Source organism: Apteryx rowi, unplaced genomic scaffold (genome assembly GCF_003343035.1).
Source record: "Apteryx rowi isolate R43461 unplaced genomic scaffold, aptRow1 scaffold_88, whole genome shotgun sequence".
Lineage (NCBI taxonomy): Eukaryota > Metazoa > Chordata > Aves > Apterygiformes > Apterygidae > Apteryx > Apteryx rowi.
Genome location: NW_020451182.1, coordinates 2,513,270 through 2,529,439, shown reverse-complemented (window position 1 = coordinate 2,529,439; position 16,170 = coordinate 2,513,270). Strand labels below are relative to the sequence as shown.

At 36.8% G+C, this 16,170-nt stretch overlaps 1 protein-coding gene across 1 annotated transcript; it reads left to right on the top strand.

Moving 5' to 3' along the window:
• The first annotated feature begins 2,277 nt into the window (after positions 1–2,277).
• Positions 2,278–14,898, top strand: FAM177A1 (family with sequence similarity 177 member A1). Its single transcript, XM_026090807.1, has 5 exons — positions 2,278–2,476; positions 4,025–4,201; positions 11,182–11,248; positions 12,440–12,537; positions 13,396–14,898. The coding sequence occupies exons 1-5, from the start codon at positions 2,474–2,476 to the stop codon at positions 13,606–13,608; spliced, it is 558 nt and encodes a 185-aa protein (XP_025946592.1). The 5' UTR covers positions 2,278–2,473; the 3' UTR covers positions 13,609–14,898.
• The last annotated feature ends 1,272 nt before the right edge of the window (positions 14,899–16,170 follow it).

The following is a 16,170-nucleotide window of genomic DNA, read 5'->3' as shown; positions in this document are numbered from 1 at the left end:
AGCGGGAGGCGAGGCGGGGAGCCGGGCGGGCGCGGGCAGGGCCGGCACCGCCGGTGCGGCCGGTTCCCCGCTGTGGGCGGCCGTTGGCCGTTGAGGTGGCAGGGCGGCTGTCTGTCCGCGCGGCGCGCTGTAATTAACGTTCACCGCGGGCGGGCGCGGCTCGGGTGTCTTCGGCTTCCCCGGGTAAATAATGCCTCTTACAAATGAGCCTGATAAATATTGGATTAAGTCAGGTTTCAGCTTCCGGTGAGTGCTGTTAAGCTAGCAGGTATGTTGGAGATCACCTGCCTCGCATATAAGGGATGCTAGGCCTTAGGTAGCCTTAATCTGACAAGCTCTCCTGTCTTCTCTGCTAATGGCGCTTGAAACAGCTTGAGCTTTATGCTTAAAAACTTTATGCGTTGCAACTTCACTGTTTATGATATCTTTTTAATGTTTGTAATTACTAGGATTTCTTTTCTTATAACCATCTTTTGGCTCACTTACTTTTTTGTCTTCTGTTTCAGAAAAACTCTTGCTGTTTTAATTTTATTTGAAACACAAGCATAGAAAGCCAAGATATCTGGGGGGGGTGAGGACGACGACACACAAAAACAAAAAACTCCAGCCAAACAAAGTAACAGAAATTAAATCAGTAAGGCAATCAAGATGGCAAGACTGGAAATATTTCTTGTTAAGCATTACTGACCTAGTTTTTTTTTAAAAAAAAAAAAAAAAAAAAAACCACCGTCAGGTTGGTAGACTCATCTTTTTGGGTGGAAGTGGCCATCACTGACTTTCATGTTTGGATCATAAGCCTTCCTAACAATACCTGAGTCTGGCAGATTAAGAGATGACAAACCACATTGTCTGATCCCCTTATTACTTTTTGCTTTTCTTTTTCCTCTTTTTGACAAAACTGAACGTTATAGTGTTGGCTAATATTAGTTGTAAGAGCTCTACTAGCTTACTTGCAGGTGTCCTGGCACACCTCGTCCTTTATTGCCATTTATGGCATTTTGACTATGAAATTCCATTGTGCTGGGCATTGTACTAACACAGTCAAAATGGTCCCTGCTGTCTGTGTGTTTCTGGCCAAAGGGTGAGATGAGAGAATGGGTGAAAAATAGTAAATGATCAACAGCAATTTCAGCTTGCTGGTTCTCCCACAGCCAAGGTTTGTATGGATATCATAAAGCAAAGAAAAATTCCAAGGGGGCATTTGAAAAAAAGGGGGGAATAGCTGTATAATGTTCGCAGTGAGTTCCTTCAGAGTGTTAGGTAGCATGGCAGAAAGCACAAAGGGGATTGTCTTTCAGGTTGAATAAATGACAGAATAGAAACTGAAGTTAATAYTTTTATAGTATGAGGTTATACAGGTCTTGAGAGGCCAAGTGTTCATCTTCATGTGTTAAAGAGGGACAAGCCTGTGGGGAAAAAAACAAGGTGGTAACCTGACCAAAGATGTAGACTAGAAGAATGATGTTTGCAACAGGTTTTTGAATCGGAAAGAAAGATCAGATCTGTAAGGTCTCAAGCACCAGATACTGTAATATTTCAGCTATAAAGTGAGCCTAGATGATATTTGTATGGTAGAACCATATTTGGTGGTATAGATGCCACATTTTGGATAGATCATGTTGGCAAGACAAGTGAGATATTAACTGATGCTGGACTTTCTGCTTCAGCTGAGAGGATTGGCTGTCTGGCTGTCATTGATGTTGTGCATGTAAAAATTAAACCACAAATACCAGTGTTGACTAAAAACAGCATCCAGTTTCGTTGACAATGTAATAACTAAAGCAACAACTAACCTGAATTATTTTATTTAATAATTTAAGACTCTGAACCAGATTACCAAAGGAAGCAGTGGATTCATCATTCCTTGCACTCCTTAAATCAAGGGATCTATAACTTTATCTGCTTATTTTCTTGAACTACTACATTTGTCTGAAACTTGGTACCAGTATCAGCCATGCTGGGTTTTTGTTATTGTAGGTAATATGAATGTAGTGCTGGAAGGCTTGAAAAGTATACAGTTTCCACAACCAGGGAATTAAAGCCTACTTTTGAAACTTTTAATATTAAATATGTTTTTCCTAAGTTAAAACAGAATATATATGAAGCATTTGACTTAAATGAGCCAAAATCAGAAGAGACTATGCCTTTAGAGGAGCTTGTAGGACAGGCTCATGCTGCTTACTATAATAATATTTGTGAGCTATGTCACAAGAAATAGTGCCCTTCAGTACTATGACTAAACATGAAAAATGGAGTCATTGTACTAGGCCAAAAAAGGAATGTGAAATGTTCGTAAAAGGATGATTCTATGGTGCTCTTTGCTCCAAAAAATACATAACTGACATTCAGTATTTGCTCCCTGTACTTAGGTTGTCCAACTTTTTTCAACATTCATATTTTTGTAGTTTTGATATTCTACTACTGCTCTGTTTGCAAGACTGAGACTCAGTGGAAAGAATATTCTGAGCCCAGGATGGTCAGTTTTGTGTTTCTGTATGAAAATGTATTGCTGTTTCAGCTGAATTATACTATTGAAACTTGTTGCTTCTTTCTGCTTGGCTCTTCTAAGAAAGTGTACAAAGCGTGCCCATAGTAACTGAAGATACACTACATTAAGCTGTAATGACTTGCAATTTTCTGAAGCTGCTGTATTAGGATTGGGAAAGATGATGGAAGTGTGCTCCTTCTCCACGCTGTGGAGCTTGGCACATGATCTTTATTTACCTTCCCTCTTCTCTGTGGGCATGAGAAAAATCTGTTGCCTGACATGAAGGAAAACAGTGCAAGGTTCTGCTCTCCACAGCTTTCTCCTGTCCCAGGGGAAAATTTATGTAATGTAGCAAAAGTGACAGGAATGGCGGTACCACACTCATAATGATTAAGGGCTTTCTTATAACTGTGTAAAAAAATGTGTTTTTATTAATAATTTTGGTTTATGATTTGTGAAGACTGTTATGGTTGCATAGACAAGAACTGAAAAATTGGAACATGACCATTTTATGCAACCTTAATTCTGTGCTTGCGCATGCACAAATCTTCTTGCATATGAACATTATGATATATTTTAAATTATGTAGTCTCACCGTTTTAAAAAACCTTTATGGCACATTAAAACCATGTGGTTAACATTTCCTGATTTCCGTGTGCTTGTCTGTGTGACAGAAATGTTTTCAAAGCAGTTTTATGTATTTGTTGCAGTAATATCTAAAAGCTCTGCCAAGACAAAAGCTCCATTTTGATAGATACAGTACAAATACTTTCTAAAACTCTCCAGCAACAGGAGTTGTTACCCTAAAGAATTGCYGATTGGCCTTTGAACTAGAACTGTATTTTTTTTCTGACATTTGTGACTCGAAGAATGCATTGCAGCATTCAGCAGCTGGAAGGAAAAAAMCCCGAACATTTTACTTTTCTTTTTTCATATGTCCTTAGCCACAAAAGTAAGTGTTGTTCTTTGTAAGTGCAAGGGACCATACAACGTGATTTCTGATGAAAGCCCACGGAGGCAGATTCCTTGGTGCATTTTTTTAAAGCTTGAGCCTGGCTGTGTGGTTATTCTTCATTCAGTTCTGTTTTGTAACTGGAGGTATCTCTCTAAACTTGCAAAGAGACAACTATAAACTATAAACTGCTTTATTAATTTCAGTAGATATTAATTCAGAAACCAGCAATACTTTTAAATATTAACATTTACCTACTCATCAAATTTTGTAAAGAAAATTCCTGCTAAGAAACTGAGTGTTTTCTGAACAGAATGTTTTTAATACCTCATCCATAGTGAAGTGAAGGCAATTTTTTTGTTTGTTTTTAGTGAAGAGATCAGTTTTTTAGGTATCTGCAAGCAAAAATCTCTCAGCAGTATCCTTCACCTACAGCCAAGTTCTTGCTAATATCCATTTTATATCCTAAATAATCTAAAATATTTTAAATACCTTGTGAAGTTTTTCGAGGGAGAATTTTTCCAGTTTTGCAGCTTATCGTATAGAAGCTTATACTTGAAATAATGATCTTATTTTCATTACAGCAACTTGCAAATGGAGAAAGAGGCTTTGAGAATGTGGAGCTGGGTGTCATAGGAAAGAAGAAAAAAATTCCAAGGAGGGTTATTCACTTTGCAAGTGGAGAAACAATGGAAGAATATAGCACAGATGAAGAGGAAGATGAACAAGAGAAAAAAGACCTCTTGCCTCCTGTAGATCCTGTAGGTATTTTTATTTGCTAAATTGCTCCTCCTGGCTTACTGGATAACTAGCAGCATTTTATACTTTAATTTTTATGTCACAGATCTGATCTAGTGCATTAAAGATTCACATAATTTGGTTGGCTCTAGAAACTGATAAATCTGTGAGAAGTATTTCTGAGAAGTTTTGTTTTGGAGTCCTCTTTCACTGAAGTAGCCCTGTTAATGCCAATAGGACTACTTAGATGATAGTGCAGAAATGCGTTTAATTTCTTCACAGTTCTAATCTGTCCTCTCCAGCTTTTCCCACTCTAATAGTATTTGCTTGATGTCTCCTTGATTCATACTATTGTTTTAAAAAAAAAAAAAACCTGCAGGGAAGAAATTTGTTTTCTTAGGTTTGGTGACAGAGGAGAGTTGAACTTGTAATTTAACGTTAGCATAGCAGCATTCAGTATAATAAAAGCAGCATAGTAGCAGAAGAAGAAGATGACTTGCAGAAGTAAAGAAAAACTAATGTGCTTCATAATCTATCAGAAACAGGTTTTAAAGGATCTGGTTAGTCTGTGCATGTAAAGTTCATTGTCTGCGTTTTAAACGGTTAAGATTTTGCTTGACCTGTGAATGAAGTCTGTGTTTATTGGTCCATATTAAAGTGGAGTTTGGACAATTGAAACTGTCTCTAGTAGCGTGTGTTGGAGCTGTTAAAATACGTTTCCCTTTTTTTCTGTGATTCATAGGTAAAAATGAAATATAACTGTTTAATTCTTTTGGGGTGTCAATTAATATATTTTGTAGTCCAGAGATTTGCAAACTGAGAAGCTGTGTGTACTAGCAGTGGCAGAAGTGGTTTCCAGCTCTCTGGCAGCCAGTGCTGGAGAAATTATTCATCCATCTCTTCTTCTCTCCCCACCCCCAGCCTCATATGTTTCCTTTGACACCCCCACAAAGTGCTATCTCAGCTACATCTTTTCTCTACCCTCCTACTACAGTTATACCCTATTCCCTTGCCTGTCTGTGGGGTTCTCTTCCTGGCCCTGCCTTGGCCTGCTCACCTGTACTGAGCTAGAAGTGGAAGCTGAAGTTGGCTGGATCCTTTCCTGTGTGCTGGAGCACCGCCAAGTAGGCCGGGGAGTTGTCGCTTTGTGCAGTAACTGGCCCTGCCTGACTGCACATTGGTGGCAAGTGCCTGCGTAAAGGTGCTTGTTCCCACACTTCAGATAAGAACCTTTGCATGCACAGAAATTTGTGTTGTGTTCTCTATTTTACAAAAGCATGTGCTGTTGAAATGACTTGTGCACCACACTTTGGGAATCTGTGATGAAGAAATGCTGTGTTTGAGGCTCTTAATTACTGTTCTACTAGGCCTTGTATTTATTTGTATCTGTTTCCATCCCACAACAGCAGAACCTTGTTGGAGGGATTTTGCAATGAAGAGTTTTACTTTCTCCTCATTCCCTTCTTCAGAAGTGCTGCAAGCATGCAGGGTTTGCTTTGGAAAGGACTGTGAATCCGTTCTTTTTCTTCTTTATAAGATGAATTTAGCTTGAAGAAAAAGTAGTAGTTGGAGGAATGAGCTGCAATGAGACTGTGGGAATCTGGGACTGGGGTTCCTAGGAATTCACAAATGAAGCTTTTTCATTTAATCTTGAGTGGATTTATGACACCAGTATCACTTTCTTATTTGGCAGTTCATGTATATGAGGAAAAGTAACAGCCTGAGACGAAATAGAAAGGCATTAGTATAAAAGTACATACAAAGTTTATAGTTACCTAAAGCATCATTATTGAAAATAAATGTGTCAATTTCTGAACAATGAGTAGATGTTAAGCTACCTTGCTGTTTTTTTCTAGTGATCTTCTCAAAGTACAAGAATTGAAAAAGTTACTGAATATTATGTTAATATTCAGTCTTCAGAGCCAGATCTGCTCCCCACTATGTCCGTCATGTCTCATATTCAGGATGTGAAAGGAGAGATTTTTCAACTATACTTAGCTGGGGACCAGGTCTATATAAATTTTGTGCGTGTCTCTTCCTCTCAGTAGAGCTATTTCACTGTATTACAGTGATGGAAGGCTCCGGAGACTTGATGTAAGCATTGTGAGGCCAGAGAAGTGCACGCTGCTGTACAAATGGATGCTTTAATTAAAGAACACCTCAAACATTCATAATAGCCAGAAATTCTGTGTGATGGTTCTCCTGCTTTCCTAATATAGATTTTTTTCTGAATACCAAGAAGTATGTTGTATGGCACAGTTAAGACTCTTTTATTCCCCTTCCATAGTTTATGAAATCCTTAATTTTTATTACATTTTTTAATAAAAGGACCCTCCAAACCAAAATAGTTTACTGTGGAGCATGGTGTGTCTTATTACGCACTGCTTTTTACCTTGACAGAATAAACTTGATTAGACCAAGGGCTGTCATTAAGTGAAGTTTACCTTATCTGCTCTATGCTTCATGTATCCCAACTGAGCCAATGAATTGAAGAAATATTAGACCAAGCTGAGCTTTGATGTTTTAGCCAACAGCTGCCTTAGAAATGTTTTTATTGTAGGATTTCTATAAAAGCAATTAAATAGTCAGTTTGCTGAGACCAGCATGTCTAAAACTTGTTATCTCAGTTGGGATACAAAAAAAGTATGTTGCAAATAATAGCTGTTTCTGGTCCAATTTATTTTTAGAAAAAGCACACTTAATATTTTGAATAGAAACTTTACATCATGAAATTTCAAAGCTCAGCTGGTATTGGCATCCTCACAGGTTCTGAATGAGTTTGAGGGAAACGTATTTTTCCATGTCGTAAAGAAACTTCTTCACTAACTACCTTGGTTTCATTATGTTTTAGAGCTAAGCAGATAATGACAATGTCTGTCTTAATAAGTAACTGATATATTCCAATAGTGTGATAATCAAAGCACGCAGTGTGTGATGTGCTGCTGCTATTCATAACAAAACATATTCACGTGAACTATTGAGTCTTACATTTTGCTTTGGAAAAATGATTCTGGTCCTTGACTTCTATAGGTCAGCATTCAGTTAATTAACATTCTTGGACTGGAGTGTCCATTCTGTTGTATTTGTTTTAAGAATTAGATGAATCCAGAATAAATTTTTCTCTGAATCTTTTTAGTTAATAGCATTAAACATTACCTGAGCGTTCTCCTTGTCTCTTTGAGGCTTGTAAAAGCTTTAATTTTAACTGTATCTTCTACTCTGTCCAAAAATTGTTAGTTGCTTACACTATATGTGTAAATCACCCTTTGTTTCCGTCCACCAAAACCTGCATTAGAAGATAATTTCTCTGTTTATCCCTGGAGTGCCATTTGTTATGAAGTCTTTGTTCCATTCACTTATTACATGAGTAAGTGGAAAGTGGAATGTAAGTCTTTGCAGAGCAATTGTAAGCAATGTAACTGTTGATGATAACCTTAGAATTCATTCTGAGAAAATCTCTGCTGCAGAGCTCCAGAAGACATTTAATTTTGTCAGCCTTCAGTGCTTGAAAAGATTGAAGCACATTCTCCCAGGAAGATTATCTTGATATCCTGTAGTTAAAAGGAGCTTAACATCTAATAGCAAAAGGTTTTATGCTAGGTGAGGACTGTTAAACTAATTTTCTTTCAAGACTTTAGAGATGATGGAGACAGGGATGAGGGAGAGAAATAGTCAGTGACCAAATAATAGATATTCATTATGTGCTAGAAGCTTTTCTGAGGTAGAAGGGTGTGTTTCTGATCTTGTTTTAACTATTATCTTAGATGCTGCAGTTTTACATGGTGTGTTCATTGAAGGATCTATTACAACAATATCTGATGACCAACTGGTCATGAATTTAGCTCATCTAATATGCATTTTGGCATGGTAAACAATGGAGAAGTATCCATTTGGTGGTATGTTAGCTTTCAAATACATGACTTGTTTTTCTTAAATCAAGAAATGATTCTTAATTTCATTTTGTCATTTTCTCTGAACAACAACAACAACAAACACATGGACTCATTGGGAAGTTGAAATGTTATTGGGGACTGAAACTTGCCAAAAATAGATATGGATGTGGATTGTTCATATGGAGGAACACGGTGCACTCAGAGGCTCAAGAGGGTGTTGTGCTTCCTTCAGAAGCCCTGTATTAGGAAACAACATCATGTTTTGTTGTTGAATCTTAGCCGTCTTGGTTTTATAAATGGTAGAACTCATTATGTTCATTCCTACTTAAAAAACACTGGAACACCTTCTTCAGGTAAATAGACTTGGATAGATCATATTGAGTCTGAGCTTCAGATTAAAATTGTACATTAAAAATGTTTTGAAATTTAAAAACGAACTGTAATAACTGTGAAATCTTCCGTTTAGCTGATGTATATTTGAGGCAGTATTTCTCCTAGAATCTTTCTCTTCTTGTAATAAATGTGTCCTGTGTTTTATACTGCTGCACCTTATTTCCATCCAAAAAAAAAGAAGGTATTACAGTATCCTTGCTTTGATTAGAAAGACTGAACATTAAGACTTCTGTGGCCAAAGGAGGTTGAAATGCAGTATTTAGGTATTGTTTTTCATTGAACATTAATAAGACTGAACTTTGGTACGTAAGTAATACTCAATGCATTAAAGCTACTTCATAGAGTCAGATTAGTTTGTACAGAGCTGTTGCATAACAATTCTGTTCTTATCCCCCAGAAGGTTCTTGTTTTCTCCAGTACCTCTTCTCGCCTCATATTTGCCATTCCTATTTAGGTCTTTGGGGTGCCTGGGGAATATTATACTTGTTTACCCTGAGGAAGTAAGAACGAAAAGGGGGCTTATTCCTTGGATGTGTTCTCTCCAGCTTGCCCTCAGTGGCTTGTTCTCCAAAACATTTCCTGTATCCTGTTGAATTTGCATGAAGTAGCTTCTCTCTTGGTTTTGTATTGTGTTCTGAGACACCTGAAAGAATACTCCTTTTATAGATTATAGGGGCTGGCAAGGTGTTACCTGACATGGGTGAAGAAGTGTCTGTTTGTGCTATGGACACATCTTGTCACAGAGCAGAGGTTTCTATGAAATTATACTTAGAATTGAATTGTTTCTAATGTACCAAACTGTTTTAATTGTGTGGCGGCAGACTAATAGAAATGGGAAGAATCTCTGTGCACCATTGCCTGCAGAGACTCAAATTTTAGCTGTATTTGTGTTACTACAGTAGTATGTTAGAAGATTCTGTATCTGATTTACTTCTGTAACCTTGAAGTTCAGCTTATCTTTTTATTCTTAAACGTTAAGGGGATATGTGCAGCCTCTTGCTTACTGCTGCACAGCAGGACTTTGTTTGCCCTGTGTGCTGTGTGAATGTTTTTTAACCGTGTCACCTTATTATGAAGGATTGTATGGAGGCCTGTCAATGCCATTATTTGCACCTGTGGCAACAAGCTTTTCCAGCACTTTTCTTGACTTCTTCAACTAAACAAACTCAAATGATTGTCGTTAGCCTATCTGCCAACTGAGTATGTGATTAACAAGCTAGAASTGCTTTTGTGCAAGCAGGACAGCAGCTGATTTTGCTTACACTTTTATCTTGGCAGGATATTTTCCAAACTCACTGCCAAAAATTCAAGATCTGGCTTTTTTCTGCTTACCCAACTTGAGTTTCTAGCTTGGCAGATGATTACTTGCTAAACAGAATTGCAAGGAGCTATGCTTGGTAAGCACTGAAGTCTAATAGGTTATGTGCATACGTAAGATGTTACTGGGACACTGGCATACATATTCAGACTATCCCAACTAATCTCTGTAGCTCTATTGCAAACGTTTGTTGTCCCATATGGATAGGTACCATTTTCTATGATCTTACTTAATATCTGTCAAACAGTTTTGAGGAACAAGTTATAAGTATATAACTTAACTGAGTGGAACTCATGGGTTTCAATTAGTAAGAGCTGACATTTTCACTGCTAGTTTCCACAAGGAAAGTATGTCTATGGAGATCTTTATGGGGAGAAATGTACGACGAAGAGCTTGCCTGAATACAGCAGACTATTGACTATAAACATGTTTTAGTTTACTAGGAAATTTGAGTTTGACTTTTCACAAAAGTGAAAGTGTACAGCTTTTCTTGTTAGAGTAGGTTGGATTTTTTTTTAAATGTACTTTTCCCTTCCTCTTGTATTAAGAGGCTTGTAAAAATTAAAAGGTATGGCCTCTTTCCTCAGTGAAGAGGATAATCTGTACGTTCCCATTAATTTCTAAATGTTCTTTGAGTACCAGTGTATAATTCTCTCAATTTGTCTTGACGTTGCAGTATTTCCTGTGTGGTGGTGATTACTCCATAGTCACTCAAATTTCTGTGACTTTCAGACTAGTCTGTTGCTGGCTCCAGGTGGGGCTCACAAGGAGGGAGACCTGTTGCTCGATCTTGGGTAGACAACTGGCTTTCCAGGACAAACTACTGAATGTATATGTCAGAATTTTGTTATTCTTTGGGTACAGTTCCAAATGATAATTCATATTGGTTCTTAGATACTTGGAAGCAGCTTCTTCCTCAGGGACCATTATGAAGGCTTTTTTTTTTTTGATTGGCTTGTTTGTTTGTTTTTAAGTCTTTTATAATAAATATATATATTTTTAATAATCAAGGAATACTTGGTTAGCCTACATCTCTGATAGGCCTGAAGTAGAATTCAGAACATTATGTAAATGTCTTTCTAATTGTAGGGATTATTTTGAGCTTGAGTTGGGTGCTTGTCGTTTTCCAAGTCTTTGAGTGGGAAGCAGAAAGCAGTGAAATATACATTCCCAGATGTAGGCAATGGTTAGCTTTGTAGCTTACAGTGATACCTTACTTCATGTRTGTCTGGTCTAGACTTACTTTAAAGCAAAAATAATGACTTCAGTGTTGTGGTAGCTGGCAAACAGGCAGTGTTGCTCATCGTTCTTTTGAATCTGTGTTTGAGGTTTTGCATTATTATTATTATCTGCCATGAACATGCAGCTATACATATTACTACTACTCTTATTGTTTCAGACGACGCTTACATGGGGACCCTACTTATGGTTTCACATGCTAAGAGTTGCCACATCAACCTTATCAGGTATTGCTTTATTTACTTCTCGGGTAAACTTGTAAATGAATATTGAGTGTCATCTTGACAGACTGCAAATCATCTTTGTGATTTACTGGCCATTTTTTAAAAGTATGAATGAGTTTGCATTTTATTGGGTGGAGATATAGTCTTTTGCGTTAGGCACTATTTTTTTTCTTTTCAATCAACAATTCATTGTCATATCTGTTCTTTGTATACAAAGGTGGATATTCCTTTCCACTTTTCAGTAGTCTTTTATGAATTGGAAGATTACTACATATTTCTCTCTCCTCCCACTTTAGTTTTGCCTCTTACATTTGTTATTTGAACTGGTCTTCTCCACAGAACTCAGGATTTCAAGATGTGTAAAGAATGAGTTACTGTGACTTCTCATTGAACTATTTGATTGCTAACTTCTAATTTGCTTTCACTGGATACTACTGAGAACTAACTCATTTGCATCCTCAGGACAGATTTGCAATTTGAAGAGCAATATATTGGACTTTTTGTTTGCTTTTACTCAGTGACCAATACTGTAGCCATCATCACGGTCAAGAAACTGATTGATAAGAGCCTGTCTGCTCCATACTTCTGACTGTAAACTATTGGTTTTAGCAAAGTAATGCTGCGTGTAGCCTCCAGCTTGAAAAATGAGAAAGCTGAAATCTAAAAAAATTGGCAATTCTTCGGTATGAAACACGGAGCATTGTTAAACTGCTACTGGCTTAAAATATGCATGTTATCAATAAATAATTCTMTACATGCTTGGCACCATTAGACTGAAGTGCCAATACACTTTGTAGTCAGATATTTTTGTCTAACCTTAATTTTTAGTTAAAGTTCACCTAAAGACTTCCTTTAACTGACCCCAAAGCAAAATAAAGCTAGATGCAAAGCTAAAACTGTTAGAATGTAAACACTAACACCATCTAGGTTCTCACTGATTCCATATTCTTCTCCTTTTGTGCATTCTGTATCATAACAGTTACTAGTATATTGAGCTAATAACTCCATATAAATAGATTTCCACAGTAGATTTTATTTTTGTCTTTTGCATGAAGTAGTGACTATGGAAAACCATTCAAGAAAGAGGATGGTACCTTTTAAAATAGAACTTGCTTAATAACTTTTTTTCTGGATACTAATCACATATAAACTTCTCTCTCTTTCTCTCTCTCTTTTTTTTTTTTTTTTTTTAAGTTTGTGATTTCCTTGGGGAAAAGATTGCATCTGTTTTGGGGATAAGTACACCAAAATACCAGTATGCCATTGATGAATATTACAGAATGAAAAAAGAGGTATGTGTGTGAGATAAGTTCTTATCCTTTTTTTTCCCCTACTTACCCTCCCTGTCATTTTCAAAAATAAAAACTATATTTCTGCATTAATGATTAAAGAAAGATTAAGTTTTAGAACCTCTATTTCAGCTTGCCTTCAGTTTTCTTTTGATGCACATTTTATGCTTGCTTATCTATCAGCATTTTCTTACCGGATCATCAGTCTTAGAACTGGCTGGGTCCTGACCGCTGTTCTGTTTGCTTCTCTAGTACAATTCATTTTGAATTCCAAAGTATGAGAAAGATGAATTGAGCAGTTACTGGAGACTTTGTAAAGAGGAGGCTGCAATTAATATACTTTTGAACTCAAAACTTGTTCTGTTTCATGTACTACAAAGTATCAAGGGTAAATTGAGCATTATGTTACCAGTTGTTCTAAAACATAACTGAAAAGGAATGACAGTGATTGATGCAAAAAAAGTTTAATAACCTGTATTTGTAAGAGATACAAAACATGTTTAAAGATTTACTGCTTGCTTTTTATTTTTAGTAATTCTTTATTACTTATTAAGAGCTAGAAATATTTTATAGTTCATAGATTTATCACTCTATTGCTTTTGACTAAAAAATACTTATTTAGACACCAGTCATTTTATCTGTGTGTATGTAACGCAGTTCAGTCCTTGGTGAATTTTTTCCATAATGGGAAACCTCATCCTATGATAAACTAGTGACTGTTTTCTAGCAGAACAAATGTGCTTATCTTTTAACAGGTACTGATGTGTTCTTATGGAAAGACTTAAAGTGAATGTAAGCAGCATTTAGTTCAAATAAGTAATAGTTTGTGAAATCTCTCTCTCCCTTTTTATTTTTTTAAAGGAGGAAGAGGAGGAACAGGAAAATAAAATGTCAGAAGAAGCAGAAAGACAGCATCAGGAGCAGCAGAACAAGCCACAGGCTGAAGCTCCTGTCCAGACAGACCAGCCTGAAGCAACAACATGTAGTTCATTTGTGAATTTAAACTTTGAAAATGAGGGAGACTGCCAGTCTGTTGTGGAAAATAAACAAGATGTCGTTACTGTCCCTACTTAAGCGTAAAGCTCTGTATGATACTGGAAATAAGTAGTGGCAGGTGTCACAATCTGGCTGTAAGATGCAGGAAAAATAGATTTGTACTTGTTCAGTAAAATACAATTTTCAGCATTCTTATTGATCAGGAGAGAGCTAGGTGATGTCTGTTCAGTCCGTCTACCTAATAAAGGCTGAGGCATCCTGCCAAATTGGCGCTTCTGTTGAAATCAAAATTGCACTACTAGATTTGGTCTAAATTGAATCTGAATCTGGTAGCCAATTTCTGTGTAAAGCAAGTAAAAATGTCTTTTCTTTGAATTGCTGTGCATCTCTGACACTTGTGGATTGCAGACACAGTGCTGTTTTCTACTTCTAAACACCTATTTTTGATTTGCACATTGTTTGCAACTTAGCTCTCTGTGAATAGATTAATAGGAATCCTTTTCCTGTAACTCACAAATCATAATAGCTTCCAGAGTCCCCTATTTATTGTCACTACTATATGCATGTATTTTTTTCTGTTGTTGTTTGTCACAAGCTTTTAAGGTTAACAAGGCTTTCAGTGAGCCCTCAAACCTATACTTTTTTATTTTAAAGGAGGCTATAAACACCCTGAAGAACTTACTTGCTAACTAGTACCAGCACTCCTAGAGGTTAACAGTGCTCAGCTGTTCCATTCAGTGCTTTAGCAAACTACAGAATTAGCATCAGTGTTTTAAGACATTCTTACTCCATTTGTAAGACTTAATAGAGACCTACCTGTTTGAATATTTCTTTACATGCTCTGAATGGTCCTGGAAAGTAAACTGAAGTCTGCTAAATTTTACTGAGTTTACTGGACATTGTGTATGATACCAATCTGTAACTATAAAAAGGTGGGGTTTCGACTTAAATTACCTGAGTCAGTGTACTTGATTAACCTGAACAGACTCTTTGTTTAATGTTTGGTTATAGGTAAGGCATTTGCTATTGCAGATGTTTTTCCCCTATAGTGCAGAATACATTTTAATAACTAAATCACAAACCCAAACTTAAGGCTCTTCCTTTGTTTTTTTTTAATGGAAGGCCTTTCCTTAATATTGGAAAGATACTAAATTTTCTTTTTGGGGAAGCAGAATGCAGGTACTTCCAGATCTTTTAAGCAGCCCCAAATACTGATTAAAGGGATTTTACTGCAGAAACTGTTATCCTACTTGTAGCCTATAAAAGATAAACTAAACCATTTAAGATGATCAGATTTCAGTGTTCCAGGCAGGAAATAAGTAACTTTGTCCCAGTCACTTTCTCTGCAGAATGCTTGTAGATAAATAAGCAGAAAAACATACTAATTACCATGTGAATCATTACTTCTATCCTTGAGACTTAAAAAAAAAATCCCAGCTTCAGTGAAATCTCATGTTGGGTGTCATTATATATCCATGGCCTGGGTCCCACCACCAGCTAACCTGAGAGCCTGTTGTAATGTCACCAGCCAGGACAACTGGTATTAGACTATGTAGCTCAGTTATATATACTTCAGACAACCCTCTGCCTAAACTAGTGCCCTGTGCAGCACAACTTCTCTCTCCTCACTCTTCTGCCCTTGGCATGCCAGAGGATCTTCTGAGGAGGAAAGGGTCAGCTGTTCCATTCAGTCTGTTTTGAGGTTCTGTTATTTGCCTCTTTTCAAACTGTGATATAGAGGGTGCTGACAGCTGTGCAAAAAATCATTCCTTAGCCCTGAATATCTGCAAGGAAAAGCTTGGTTCAACACCTGGGGAATATATAGAAAAACATCGTGTTGGGAGTTATTGTACTGTGTCAAATGTAAAAAGCCTCTAGTAGTTCAAGAGTAAAACCTCTACAGCTGAAGGATGTGTGTTGCTTTTCTGCCAAGAAATTGTCAGTTCTGATTTTTTTTTTTTCCTCCCTAGCTGTTGCATTAAGGAATGCTCTCACTGCCTTGGGCTTTAACTTCTTTGTATAAAATGCTCTATTACTCACTGTGCCTTAACTTAATTCTTCTTTTAGTTTTTGCAAACTGTATGAAAGTGGTTACTTTAAATTTTTCTGTAAATGCATTAACTGGTTATTTTATATTTAATATAATTTTTGAACTGGAAATTGGCTATGGCTTTTCCTTTAAACTGGTGTGGTCTTAAGCTTTATGCCTGCCCACAGGAGTACCTGCCTGTTCACTGTTTCATTTTGAGTCACACATCCAGGCATTGAATTTCAAGGTATTATACTTCCCTTATAATTTCACATAGTACTTGTTAATTTACCTGACTTGTTCAGCACTACCTTAAACTTAGGTAGGCAGTAATAAATAGTGCAGGATGGTAACCATTTCTGGCCTGCATCTATTGTAATTTTTTCTGAAGGTTGAAACAGTTACAGATTTGTGAAAAGAGTAAGAGTGTTTTACTGCTTTAACTACTGCTGTAGCTCAGCTGTATAATTAAGTTAAATTACATAAAGTACTTACACAGGAGGTTAAGTTGGTGAAAGCCTTTATGCAGGTGTTGAGATTAATTTTAACTAGACCTAAAGCTATGCTGTTTTATTTCCATCAGTGAACCTTTTAAGTAGATAATTATTCAA

Coding starts and splice junctions, on each gene's coding strand:
- FAM177A1 (XM_026090807.1), top strand. Junction 11,249..12,439: donor TGCCACATCAACCTTATCAG/GTATTGCTTTAT, acceptor TTTTTTTTTAAG/TTTGTGATTTCCTTGGGGAA. Junction 12,538..13,395: donor ATTACAGAATGAAAAAAGAG/GTATGTGTGTGA, acceptor ATTTTTTTAAAG/GAGGAAGAGGAGGAACAGGA.